The sequence below is a fragment of the Ochlerotatus camptorhynchus genome, unplaced genomic scaffold, assembly GCF_037179485.1.
Source record: "Ochlerotatus camptorhynchus isolate MF236.1 unplaced genomic scaffold, CSIRO-AGI_Acam_v1.1 ptg000432l, whole genome shotgun sequence".
NCBI lineage: Eukaryota > Metazoa > Arthropoda > Insecta > Diptera > Culicidae > Ochlerotatus > Ochlerotatus camptorhynchus.
The window spans coordinates 8790756-8805848 of NW_027040918.1; the positions used below are offsets into that span (position 1 = coordinate 8790756).

Genomic DNA, 15093 nt, shown 5'->3' on the forward strand with positions numbered 1-15093 from the left:
GTACCTGTAATATTTCCGTTTATCGTAGTTATTTAACCAGTGATTTATCTTTGTTAGTGAAAACATTTTCTCTGTTGCGTTACTTACAATAAAGTTCACAATATAGATAATAGATAGTAGATAATAGAATTCAATTTTCGAACAGTTTTGTGTTCACAGACAGTGCTACTCCAGATAACATCAGATTCCGTGGTTAGCTATGGGTTCATTGAGATGGTTATATACTGTTAGAAGGTGTCTTTTTTCACACAACTACAAAAAGAAAGTAAACAAAAGCAACATCAAACATGTTAGTGTGTCCAGAAAGCGTCTAGTTAATATAACAAATAAACACACGACGAACAATGTAGATGGATGGATAGTGTCAAACTTTCAGATCAAATTATGATAGATAACAAAAGGATTGACTGCCAATGTATGATCCACAAAGCATGAGTTTATATTTACCTGGAAGGTTATTGACATAACCGCCATCCAAGAGTAGATGTCCATCTTTCGGGTCACACAAAGGTGGCATGTATCCGCTAAGTGACATAGACGATCGAACATACCGCCAAAGGGAGCCTTCATTTTTCATTCGATAGGGATTTCACGCAGCAGTTAAATTTGGGTTGTGTTTCAGTAGTGTGGTATGAAAGTAATATAGTTTACAGTAGAAAAGTATCATCCAGGAAAAAAATGTTCAACATAGTAGAAATCAAAGACACAGCACTACGATTCTGCCAATAATCAAAAAAATGCGAAACCAAACAGCATAAATTTGCTATTTTTGTGTTAATGCTTTGAGTAAATTAAATGATTATAGGCAGTAATCTTAACTGAAGATTATCTTTATCTAAAGAAAAAGGAGAGTCAATTTGAAAAGACACTCAGCAGGGCAATAGTTGTTTTCGCCGCGGAAAAATTTAAATTCTCAGAACGTATTTTATCGGAAAATGGAGCGAATATCAGTTGCTAACAGGGATTTTAGGTAGGATATATTACCATGGGTATGAGTGCGGGCACAGCTAGCCGAAATGTCGGTGGTAAGTGTAAAATATGGTATCCAAAGGTCCTCGATGCACACGTCGCCGAACGTTCCACGAATGGTTTGGTTAAAATCTCTCCCGGAGAACATGGACGTAATCGGATAAGTCAAATCCATCAGCTGTCGGCCCCATTGAGTCATTTTCTACGTATGAAATATGGATTGTTATTAATCAATAAATGTAAGGTAAAGACAAGGTCGTTCCAAATCTGTAAACGTCTACTTCTGCGTTAAGTGCATGCTACTTTATTAATAGTTATTTATACTAATTGTGTGATTTTTTTTATTTTCCGTAGATACATTTCATACATTTAGATACAGAAGTCAACGGTTTTGCTTTATTTTGAAGGAAGACTTCAGACAAAAATAGCCAACTATTACGCGGCATATTACGATTTTGTATATTATCAGAGTAATATGAATCCCATCGGTAAAATAAAAACGAACAGCCTACACAATGAAATAACATTTGAAATCTTTAGAACATCTCCGAAATTTAAAGTTATTGTAAAAAAAAACAATTTTGGGTTAGTGACTGCATACTATCAAGAGTATCGCAATAATTTTCTAAACCAATTTTTTGATTTTTAAAAGGGTTTGTCAAGAAAAAATACAGAGCTTTTGAAATTTAAACACATTTATGGTGATTTTACTGAAATGCATAGGGATTCTTTTACGTAAATAAGATTTTTATGCAAAATAAATCCCATTTTTCAACTTTAGATTCCATTAAGGTGACTAAAACATGATCCTCTGCCCTCGCCATGACAGCACTTGTTCTCAATGGAATCTTGAGACTCTGTTCAAAATTTGAGCGTGGTCAACATTTACCCATTTGAAGCTATTTTTTCCGAGTTGAAGTTTAAAATGTTTACAAAAACACCATTTTCAAGATGGCGTTGCAAAAGTCCCAATCCAAATCACCAAAACCAATGCTCAATAAATTATATTCTCAACAACTTTGTCCAAAACTGGAAGACGATGCGAGTTGATTCTGTTGATTGACCCCCCTCGGGTTTGATGATGCTGATGGGAACGTTTGCAACGCTCAAATTTTGAACAAAGCCTGAGGATTGCATAGAAAGCAAGTGGTATTATGGCAAGGGAGAGGGCCATGTTTTCGTCATCCTAATGGCGTCTAAAGTTAGAAAAATGCTAATCTGTTTGCATAAAAATCAAATTTAATCGCTACGAATTTCAGTAAAATCACGACAAATGTGTATATATTTCGAAAGCTCTGACTTTTTTCCTTCCAAAATCGTAGAAAAATAAAAATAAATCGATTGAAAAATGGTTGAGTTGCTCATGATAGTATGCTGTCACTTACCCAAAATCGGATTTTTAACAATAAATTTAAATGTTGTGGGTGTTATAACAATTTCATATGTGATTTCATTGTGCACTCAACAAGATTAACAACCTACAATAGGTAACATGAAAATTTTCTTTTGTCGTGTAACACCGTGTAATTTAAGCACAGACAAACAGACGTAACTCTTTGAAAAACTTGTTCTTGAAAACATAGTATCTCAAAACATATAACCTCAGTAACGACATCTATCTGGCTTCTCGCGGAAAACAAGCTTGCTCGCTAACTCGTAAACAATATTGCATAAAAGTTCTATAGAATGTATAGAAACGTCAAAGTGATCCGATGCCAGCGCTGAAGCGAGTAGTTCGCTGAACTGATAATATTCAAATCAACCGTTAAATACATGAACGAAGATACACAATGAAGAGTTACGTCTGTTTGTCTGTGGTCAAAGATTGTTTTGTATGCCTTGTTAGACACTAAATTCAACATATCTGTAGTTCTACCCCAAATTGCAATATCCATGTCACAATGGTCTCAAACCCGTATTTAGATACTGCAGTGCTCGGAAAATCACTCACAAACCTCATTCATCGAGTACACTGGAGCTAATAAACTCACGTGCAAACAAATATCACGCTTAAGATTCTCATGTAAAATTTTTTTCACGTACTCATCCTCACAAAGCCAAACATTCATTCCAACTCATACAATCCGATCAAACGTCAATTGATGGCATGTACATGACCGTCTTGTTAGTTTTCCAACAAATAGTGCAAAAGTAATGCTTAGAACAATGAATCAAACGTAACGTCAAAATATAAAGGAATTAATTTTTGAATCAAAAAACTCATCGGTGAAAAAAACTGAATTTTGCAAAGCAAAACTCATAGGCGAAAAATCTCAAGCATGAGATTGGGGATTTTGAGTTTCTTCGTGCACTGAGACAGACAAAAATGTTTGCGCTTAAACCATTTATATTATATGTGTATGGTCCTTCGGGAATGTTTTAATAGTTTTTCACCATTTTTTTAATGTACGTGAAATTAGGGTGGTTCCCATGATTAGGGAGTTCAAAATAACTTTTTTTTTTGTTATGTGAGATAGATCAGCACATTTGAAGAACAATTCATTTGAAGCAAAATTAGCTAATAACCCATATAAAATCAGTTATTTCACACTAACTTTTTATATATTGATTTGCCACATATACAAATTATTCTATATATTAAAGATTTTCTTGATCATTTTTGAACAAGAATCTGTGTGTACAGATACACAGATTTTAGCTAAAATTTAGATAATACTGATTTTTCGAAAATCAAAATTATTTTCCGAGATGATTAGAAATATATATTACGATTTAAGTTTTCATTTACTATGAGTTTTATTTAGTATATACATTCCAGGAAAAAAAGTACTACAGAAAAAATAATTGCTCCGATTTCGCTCAAATTTTGTAAATTTGTTCCTTATTGAAAAATTATAAACCAATATTTTTATCGCCCTTAGGGTTAGCGTGGTCCAAAAAATATACATTTTTGCCTGTACACCCAATTTTGAAAATCCATATACTACTAGACCGATTTTAATATTTTATTCAACGGAAAGGTATGTAAAAGAGCTATTTAGATATATTATATATTATGATTTTGATTATATACCAAATGACTTGAAATTTTCAGTGAAGAATGTTTAGTCCATAACGTACATATGTGATTTTTATTAGGGTCTGAGAGGTGGTTTATGTCGTGTAATGGTCATGAGAACAACATGCTGTCTAAAAAGTGTTGTACAGTCCCAAATTTTAAATCAGCGGTTATGCAAGGAAATTATTTCGTCATTGTTGCTGTTGAATCTTGGAACCAAAACAATTGTTTTGGTAAAACATTATAATTAAAAATATTATCAGATAAGTCATATAAGTTGGTCAGAAATTTCACTTAACAAATTTGGCTCATTTTGACTTAATACTAAACAAATAAAAAATCAATCACTGAACGCCAAACAAAAGCAGATGTTTTTGTCACACTGTTTAGCATAATAGTTAAAAACTTACAGCTGTTTATGTATGTGTCATGTGCCATTTAGCCATTTTTTTATAGCTGTAGAAGCATATTTATGCCGGTATAAGCTTTTACTCAGCATTCATTGTGTGTTGGGAGCCTATTTTCAATTTACAATCTAAATACCAGCATAATATTTTTTTTTCAAAATATAGAACTATTTATTAAAATCAATTTTGCTGAATAAAGAAGTTTTCTATCTCTAACGATTCATGTTTTATACTGGGTTTATAATTAACTCAGGTTGACCCCCTGAAAAATCGGCAATTTTCACTTTACTTTTTACATATTGCATTCTCGTAAATGGAACTTTTGACGGCGCACATTTTTGCTGTGGTAATCAAGTTGCTGTCTCGTTTAGTTAAAAAGTTATGAACGATTTTCGTGAAAAAATTCGCCCTTTTTTAAAGTTAATTGAATGAGTTAAACAAAAAACGCTCTCGATGTTTTAAATCTATATATGAATAAAATTAAGATTTTTCAAATACATTCGACACCATAAACATCCATTTGCTCCGTTTTTGAGGTATCAATATTTGAAAATTTCAAATTTTTCACCAAAAACATTTATAACTTTATAACAGAAAGAGATAGCTACACAGATACATCAGCATCATGTGCCATCAAAAGATCTAAAAGTGTTTAGAACCAACCATTTTCAAGAAATCAATGCAAAAAAGTTAATGTATAATACGGAAACAAATAGAACTAGAAAATTTGTATCCTCACCAAAGTTGCTTCCAATGAATTGTTCTACAAATTTGTAGAACATTGCGCTGGCCCAGCTCAAATAACTAAAAAGATTATATTTTGAGCTCCCTAACCATAAGGACCACCCTACTTTTACAAAGGGGGAGGAGGGGCATAGTTAGCTTCCAGGGCCTTAGCCTTGAAGTTTTTACAATTCTAAACCAATCAATTGGTCTTTAATCATTGCAACCTGAATGAATGCAATGAACCTACTATCAATTAATTTGTTTCAAACAATTAGAGGTTTGGGACTGCAGTACTGGATGCTCATTATGACCACACATGTTCACTATGCCCCTCTTACCACTGATTCAATAACATACCACCGAATTTCATTCACTCGAATGGATCATTAACCCGAAAAATACACAAGTTTTATTCATATTCCAAGTTTTTGTTTATTTATTCTTCATAACAGTCGCATTTAGATAGGAAATCCACAGGACATGGGAGTGTTATGCGAATAGCGGCAGAATATCCGTCTAACAATAGAAATTTATTTCTATTGCAATGTAGTAACCTTGAAACCTAGTACTGTTCGTTAGAGAAATATATTCCAATTCTTCATTTTTATATAGGTATGGATGTTGGATTTTAGTGTTCGTGAGATTGCGCTTGGAGATCTCTATTGAATGTACCTATTATCATTACCATTGTTACTACGTACACTTTATTCAAACGCGTTGTGAAATTGCTTATCCTGGAATGTTTTCCTTACTGTAGTAAGTAAACTTATTTTCTCTTATAATTAAAATGAATACTAATTGTAATAAGAGTTCAAAACGACAGATGTGTACAAACAAAAACACACTTGTTGCAAGCAGACGAACAGTGAATGTAAGTAACATAAAAACTACGCCATGCGACATGGATTTATATTGAATAAAACTAATTTCAGCTTAAAGCTTACTCTAACAGCAACCCTGAGTTTGCTTTTAAGGGTCCGAAAATCACCTTCGCGGTAACAGTAGTCATACAATTTTGTATGTCGTATCCGATTCGTTCGAAAACAAGAATTAGGGTGCATTATGAATTATTGGCGAAATATTTAGTCTATAAAATGTCAATTGGCAATCACTCATAACATTATTACTTTTGGTAGATGGAATTCAGGTATATGACGTTCGGGTTTTTGTTACAATCGGGCGAATTTCTTTCGGATGAATGGTATTCGGGGAAATGCTATAGAATCCTTACCACTACCTAAAAAATTGGCCAACAAATATATAAAACCTTTTCTGAAGACTCCATACACCCAAACTAGTCAGTGTTAACGTCTGGAATAGGAATTCGCATTGAAAACGTTAACAACGTTAACCTCACAAACCTGGTTGTAACAGACAGGAGTAATCATTAGTTCTTTGTATAAAAATGGTAGTGTTATTTTTCCGGAAAACATTTTTTTATTTTTGAATTTCAAGAAACATATCTGGAACGACCTTATTAAAATAAAATAAAATATATTTATATAGGTTAACCAAATCTGCATTGATGAGACATCCATTAGTTAGCGGAAAATATGATATACCGTATCCCGGTAAATCAAAACTAGCTTCAACCTTCCAGCAGTTGCGCTAGTGCACTGAGTATACGCGTTTTGAAAAAAAAAATCGGAAAAAAGATGAAATCCCATTAAAATTGATCCGGGTGTTGACAGAGCCGTACACAGGATTTTATTTTAGGTGCGAACTCTCAGTTTTACGACCCTCCCCCTAATTCTTTCATTTTTACGATGCCCTCACATTCTATTGGCAAATCAAAGTTGGCACTCGTGGAGAATAGAAGAACTATGAGAGTGATGATGGTTTCAAAATTTTCCACGGAGAGGTATACGAGTGCAATCTTAAAATGCTTTTTTTTTTTGAAAATGGAGCATTGAATTTAAATCTGGTTGTTGCTAAAGTTGTAGAAAAGCTGAAATCTATGCAAACACCTAAAAATCTGAAAAGAAATTATTTTTTCTATATTATATATCTACTGAGTAGTCCTTAAGTTTTCTACTAACGAAGTATTAACCAGATTTAAATAAAATGCTCAATTTGCAAAATAAAGGCATTTTAAGATTGAACTCGTATACCTCTCCGTGTAAAATTTTGAAACCATCATCACTTTCATAGTTCATCTATTCTCCACGAGTGCCAACTTTGATTTGCCAATAAGAGTGATGCAAAAGATACAGAGATATTGCAACAAATTATCACGTTTATAGCTGTTTTCTCTGACATTCAGTGGGAACTATTCACTGCCCTTTTCAGCATAGTTGTTCCATTCGTTAAAACAGCGAACTGAAAAAAATACTGTTGGTGATTTTTTCTGCACGGGCTCTTATGGATGGGACAACATAGTTTTGGTTTTTCCCGACATTTTCTGAACAAAGTTGGAAACTTTTGGTTTACATTGTAAAGTGAATACCATACCATACCAATCAGGCTAAGGCCGATGTCTTCTACTGTTCGAAGGGTCCGCAGCTCAGTGTAAAGTCAAGGTACTTGACAATTGATCCCAATGCATTTTTCATTTTCGTCAAAAATGCTAAAGGAACTGTTATGCCGTACAAAGCAGTACAGCTCAGCGATGCTAGGTGTATTTACAAAAAATCGTCAACGAAATCGACGAGATGTTTTCACATTTTACCTGTGCACCAACTTTCAAAACCAGATTTAATGTCATATTCATACTCGAATCGGTTGAAAAATACACTTAATCTTCTAGTTTAATCGATATCTATCCTTTGCAAGAAATATTTTGATAATTGTTTATGTTTTGAGAGTTGGTGCACAGGTACATTGAGGTTAAGGAAACGCCACTAGTTCACCGCTACTTTTAAAATTTGTGGGCAAGCGAACATGTTCAATAATTCAGATTTACGAAACTGAGTATTCCCAGAAGTTCAGAGACCTTGATTTCTTAGAAGATCAATTCGTAAAAGTTAAGAGATCATCATTTGATTTCAGAGAATATCGCAGAAGCTCGAAGAACTTACTAAAAGTAAAGGGGACGTTGTAGGATTTTAAGGAACTTCTTAGATTTTCAAGGAGATGTTCCTGTAGATCTTTCGAAAACTTTGCAGTTATTAATTGAACTGCTTAGAAGTTCTGGAAGTGCAGCAAATTTTATAAAAGTTCGACTAACTTTGTAAAAGTTCAGCAAGCTTTGTAGAATATAATAGAACTTCAGAGAATTTAGCAGAACTAACTTCAGCAAGTTGTATTGTTGAGTACTGACTGAGTACGTGTAGAATAGACTAGACTAGACTAACTTTAGCAAGTTTTATAGAAGTTCTGAGAACTCCCATTATTGAAAATTTGCGAACTTTAGAGGAACTAAGCGATTTTGGAGTTGGGATTTTCTTTAACTTCATTAGACTTTTTAAAACTGCAAGGATATTTTTCAGGGGCATCGTAGAAGTTCAGGAAATTTAATATAAATTCGGGAAACTTCTTCGAGCTTCAGATAATTTTAAGAAATTCAGAGTGCTTTGTTAAAATTCGAGAAAGCTTTGTAGAATTGGGAACCTTGTACATGTATTGGAAATGTCGTTGAAGTTTAGGAAATATTGTTTAATTTCAAGGCACTTCGTTAAAGTTTAACAGATTTAAAATATTTCGTGAAAATTCAGAACAGAACAGACGTCTAACTTCAGTCAGAAACTTAAGTGGGAACATCGCCGTTATGTGGCGCTAGCATCTCCAGGTTTTCTCTATATTTTTTTTCCACTTTCGAACAATTTGAAGCTAGTGTCGCTCAAGTTTTCGGTTGAAAATTGCCACTCGGCGCTAACGGCACTTAGTGTGTAGTGTAAATTGTCCTACGTCAGCGCCATCATGTTTTCAAAAAGATTTTTTAAGTGGGGAACTCGCCTTAGGCGGCACTTGTGTGCAATGTGAATTTTTATACTAGTTTTTGAAGAAATTTTGCTCGAGCCTCAACGTCTATTCTCTGGCTCAAGGAACTTCGCAGAAAATAAACGAACTCTGAGAACTTTGTAGAAGTCAAACAAAAAATTCAAGGAAATTCGTAAAACTTATTGAAGTACTGGAATTTGTTCAAGGGACTTCGTAGCAGTTCAACCAAAAATGTAGATGCTCCGCGAACTTCAGAAGTTCAGAGAATATTTTACTTCAGGTTTGATATGGGATTTTGCTGGAAGTTTTAAGATTTTTATTTCGCCAGATGTTTAGGAAAATTCGTCCTCCAAGGAGAAAGTCGTAAATGTTCTGAGATCTTGGTCAAATTGAGATAACTTGGAAAAAGTAAATATGGAACTTGGAAGAAGTTCAATTAGTAAAGAAAAGGGACTTTACTAATACTATTAATGACAGACTAATTGGAGGTGAATGAACAACCATTTAAACCCTCTTAAATAAACAAAACAAAACAAAAAGTAAGGAACATTGGAACAATTTTCCGCCCCTCTGGAATGTTTTAGTGGCAAATGCCACCTTCTACACATGCTGAACACGGAGTAGAGTGCGCTTTTGAAAATAAGGCTTCCTATGACCTTAAACTACATTATGTTTTTATTTAGAGATTTATGTTTATTTAAATGTTTTGTCCATTTTCGTTTAAAATGGTCAAAAATTGAAAAAAAAATCCGATAGAACTTCCGCCAAATATCCGTTTAAAATGGTGACCACTTTTATTAGAAGTTGTTATGTTCAAATGTCAGCAATTTTTGTTGAACCATTGAAGGTTATGGTTGATTTCGTCAAATGATTTTCTCTTGAAATTGAGCCAAGCTTTTTTATTACAAATTGTGATCGTTTCATTGGAAAATGGGGCTAATAACGATTTCCGATGGAAATTATGATTTGAAAGTTATGACTGATTTAATCACAAGCTCTGTAATTTCATTCGAAAATGTGTTTTTATGCGGTCCCATTAGAAGTGCCTGCCGATTAAGTAACGATTTTGGAAATTTTTATTAAATGTATTCTCCTATTCCACAAAATTTATATTTAATTTGATTATTTAAATTTACGTTCATACAGCAAATACTTGAATCTGTGAAAATATCTTAAATATCTTCAAAAAAATCAATCAAGAAATTTGATAGTAATATTTCATGACATATTCAAGCTTAAATGTACGAAAACTATCTTTATTTAAGCATTTAATGAACCGGAATTGATTGAAGTACATTTTTACTGTATTTTGTTTGAATCGGAGTCGAAGCAGGTTATTTTCAAATCAAAGGCACCGGAGCCGATCGATTTAAATCCGACTGCACAGCCGTTTATACTCTGGTAGGTTTTATCGGATATGAATAGCGTATGTTGAAGCGCTGCTAACAATACTCAGCGGTAAAATAGAAAATAGCATGATGTGAATAGATAATGTGAAGCTTATAAAACGTGGCAGTTTACGGTGAGCTGAAAATGCCAGAAGAACGGAAAGTGAAAATATTATTCAACCGAGAATCCGGACGAGGTCGTCGACTCCGGAGCTTACCTCGAATACGTTGGCTTTTTGCAACTGAGACGGCCGTCCCAATGACTGGAAGCGACTGGACATAGATTCAGCGAATTGTAAAAGTATCAAGTAAGTTATATGCGCAGTCGTTGACCAAAAACTAACATTCAAAACAATTGAGGTGGCAGTATTGGTCTAACGAAAAGAAAACTAAATCTCTGGGATGTCTCAGCAATGTTTGATTACAAATATCAGTGTACTTACCTTGCACCACTCCCGAGCTTTCTGTGTGACGGTTGTTACATTTTTCTCCGAGCACCAGAGTGCCCCCATAAACGCACCGATACTTACACCGCCAACCATATCAATAGGAATGCCGGCCTCCTGTATGGCTTTGAACATACCTACATGAGCAGCACCACGGGCTCCACCTCCACCCAGCACCAAACCGACGGAATTGCCCGTCAACCATCTCGCCAGACGAGAGAAATCAGAATGAATATTCGGCTCCGACATCAACACCTTACTGTACAAGTCGTTCTGAAAAGTAGACGAGTGGATCAAACAACGTTGTGGAAATTTAAACATCCTTCGTCTTACAATTCGGTATTGACTTCTTCTCGTGAACATCCTCTTAGGGCACTGTATGTGATGATGTCGCGAAACCCAGGCTCGCATATTCAGCCAACTGGTAGTGTTTGTTGGACGTGCAGCGCCTTCATGATGTAGAAGAACCAATTCCTTAGCGGTACGTATCGCAAGTCTATCGATCTCTTTTTCGAGTTTTCCAATGGTAGGTGGCCTATCGCCCAACCCGACAATCACTATCACGTCGGCCTGTCGCAAGCAGCGCTGCGTCCACGGACCAAACGTTAAATCACACTGATACAGTGCAATGTTGTGGCGGTCTTCCTGCTGGCCAAGCCAACTAGTGAGCCGGTATTCGTTAGATTGATCCATAATCTGAGGACCGAGAGTTTTCCGTACGACATCTGATGTAAGCCTCAACGTTGAACCAATAGCACACAGAGAGTGGTAAAGTTCATAGGTGAACGCAGTGAGGGGAACATCTTCGCTGATAGGGACGATGGCCACAGTGGAGTACCGATGTTGAATCTGTTGGCTCGTATCAAACGGGACTGCTGTTATAGAGCTTCCCGTAATTGGTCTAGCTTGCATTGATCCCAGAATTCTATGGCTCAGTAAACTAATCAACTGGGTTACCACTATCGGATACTTGAATTTAATTGCATTGAAAAGACCTTCTGGCAGTTTGGCCAGTTCAGAATCACGCACCGCCATCACAGTTGTTGTGCGGGGTGTTTCCGTGATCATCTCAACGATGCCGATTAAGTCTCCTTTGCCGTACTCTCCTACAATCTCCTTCTTACCATTCGAGTGAGTTATGACCGAGCGTAGTCGACCGTTTAGGACGATATAAGTGCAATCGCTGTTTTCATCCTGACGATAAACAGCACGACCGGATTCGAGGAAATTCCAATCCAATGCAAAGTCACACTGACGCACCAGCGGAGACAGACGCTTCACCACACTGTCGGCAATGTCTAGGACGACAGCCGGACGTTCGCGCATTATGCTGAAATGATAAGAACCGCACATATGTCACATAGGTCTACTGCAGCTTGACTACCTTCCTCAACTTACTTATAGATCACCTCTTTACAGAGCAACCCCACACGAGAATAGTGTTTCGCTTTGATTGTATACAAGCTGCTTTCACCGGTGAGCACCGCCAGACCACCAACCACATCACCGGGATGAATTGTAACGGTATGATTTTCCGATTTGTCCAGCTTTTTGTTGCACCCGAGATTAATTTGCGGATACTGGGCTATTGTCAAGCCACCGCTGATGACGAAAATCAACAAAACGTCCTGAAATAAAAGACGAGTTGTATTTTTTGCCAAATAAGCTGCAACTAAAAATACATACATCGTTTCTGCCTTGATGCGTCAACGTGGTTCCCGGAGCAATCTCTTTTATAACAATATTGTCTTCTACAAATGGTTTATCTTCATCCTTCAGTCCGAGCTCTTTCAAAAATCCTTCAATGGCAATGGATTTCATTACGGTATCCTCCATTGGTTCACTTGGTAGTGCCGATGCACGTCGACTGCCGATATGATCGGACAAATCTGCCAACATATCCGGTCTGGCGTCACCCGTTACTGTGTGGCCAACTAGCGAATGGGATGGTGCTTGTACATCCGACGGTACACGACGATGGCCGGGGCTATTTTTCATCGGCACTGTCACTTTCTTACGCTGTGACGAACACTACATTTAAGGTCAGAAGTTTAGCAATTTGTTAGAAATGTTTCGGAACTTCAATTTCCTACCTGTATATACTCCGTGCTCAGTCCCAGATAGTTGTGTAAAGCCGTAATTGTAACGCGTTGTAACCGAATCATAATGACCTGTATGACTCTGACAAGCAAATCTGGGCTTTCATCGAACACTTCCTTGAAGGCAAACATTGGCAATCGGATCACTTGAGAATTTTCTATCGCTCTTGCTGTAACCGTTTTATATTGACTAGTATTACCCTGCAAAAGAAGATGCTCAATTCAATCAGGGATGCTACTTGAGCCATAAAACGCAAAATACTTACAACTAGCACATCGATGAAGCTCAGCAACGATGTTACTGATTCGCCCTTGCGAACTACTTTCAATGCAATAGAACTGCCATCCGGATTGTTCAGAAATACATTGACTTGTCCCGATTGCACGATAAATACACTATCATCCGGATCGCCAACCTTTATCAACGACTCGCCGGCGATCAAATTGATGATTTCGGTGTGTTTGCAAATCTTCAAAAAGACCGGCTTCTCAAAGTGACCAAAAATTCGAATGCTTTGCAGCATGTACAGTGCATCGGGAGGGACTTTATCATTCCATTCTGCTGCTTCTTCCAGGTACTCGGCCGGTGGCTCAACCACCTGCAGCTGAATCGGATCATTTTCACGACGTATATGGAGAAGCCGCTTGGCGAAACGCATAACTGCCTTCCGCTTTCTACCCTGGCCACTGTAAGCCTGACCAGAGATGGACTTCATCTTACGGAGCATCCTCCGACCATAAAACAGCATTTTGTCCCGCTTCCGGAAACGCAACTGGGAAGGATCATGGCTTTGGAATAGCAACTGAGCCGCTTTGTCACGGAGTTCTGCACATGTATAAAACAATAATTTAGGTAATTAGGTACAAGGAAAAAAATCAGACTCCATCGCTCCACTCACTTTTCAAATAGATTCGCCTCCAGCAGTAAAGTCCTACTATCGTCGCAATCAGCAGTAACAGCAAACTCAATGACCAAGCGAACTGTAACGAAACCAAACAGAATGTAAATCAGGGTGGCGACTTTTAGTTCAGCTTTACAATTAAATTCAATAAAATATAATACTACTGCCACTACCACTGCCTGTGGGAAGAAGACATGCGGAATGTAATACTGGTAATATGTTATATTATTCCTCACCTCTTCCGCAATGATTGTGTACCACGAATCCTTCAGTATCGTTCCGTAATCCGAGTAGGACCGCTTGACCAGTCCGACGATATCCATTTTACGGCTAGGAAATGTTGCGAGCGGATACTCCTCAAATGGTTTTTAACAAAAACAAAATAACAGCTGGTGGAGAATAAGGCAAACTCCTTCAGACATGGGCAATTTTTTTCATGATTCCTAGCTAAGTGATTTTTGCTCCCGCAACGCAATTTATACGCGTTAAACTATCACCATCGAACGAGATCAGTATCAGATAATGATTATCTAATGGAAACGGGAAGAAAAATACACTTTCTACTACTATTTTCGCTAATTTTCACACTTGCGAATAATCAAACTTCAAACGCAAAAAGGATTTTCAGTAAAAGACATCAAAAAGAAAAAAAAAAGTGACAAGATAACGGCCAACAAAAAGCAGAAGACAACTGTAAACATTGAAACGAGGGATCAGCCACTTTTGTGTTTTGTGTTTATACCAGGGTGGCCAGAACTACCGATTTAAGCCTGGTACGCAGCTGAAAAGTAATGACGTTTTTACGTGCTACACACGGTGTTTCGCAAAAACCCATTAATGGGTATAAAAATACCCATTTCCGCTAAAAGTGCCCCTCCTCATTTAATGGGTAAACTATGGTTTACTCATAAATGGGTAAATGGGTGGTCTGTCAATAAATGGGTGTTTTTTCACCCATTTTCTTATATTGTGTTTACCGTAAAATGGGTGAAAAAATACTCATTTTTACAAATGGAGGATGCAAGCGCTCGTTGATGTAAAAATGTTTTTAAAACATTGAAAATAAATGCAGGTTTTCCGCTCAAATTTTTCACGAAACATTATAATACAAATTATCCATTGTATTGACTTATCCGTAAGCCTCTCCAACGTTTTGGATTCTAATATTTTCCGGAGATCGTTGCTGCGGACAGTAACTGTTTGCATCGTGGTTTGCATTCCCAATGACGGAAATGAGACGATAAAATTTCGAAGTGTT

General features: G+C 36.5%; 1 protein-coding gene across 1 annotated transcript; it reads right to left on the reverse strand.

The window, feature by feature from the left end:
* Positions 1 to 367: 367 nt before the first annotated feature.
* On the reverse strand, positions 368 to 14464 carry LOC135711363 (neuropathy target esterase sws-like). Its single transcript, XM_065234164.1, has 10 exons — positions 14072 to 14464; positions 13833 to 13914; positions 13200 to 13759; positions 12928 to 13134; positions 12521 to 12865; positions 12233 to 12462; positions 11168 to 12164; positions 10832 to 11107; positions 985 to 1171; positions 368 to 564 (listed from the first exon to the last, which is right to left on the reverse strand). The coding sequence occupies exons 1-10, from the start codon at positions 14156 to 14158 to the stop codon at positions 383 to 385; spliced, it is 3153 nt and encodes a 1050-aa protein (XP_065090236.1). The 5' UTR covers positions 14159 to 14464; the 3' UTR covers positions 368 to 382.
* Positions 14465 to 15093: the final 629 nt, after the last annotated feature.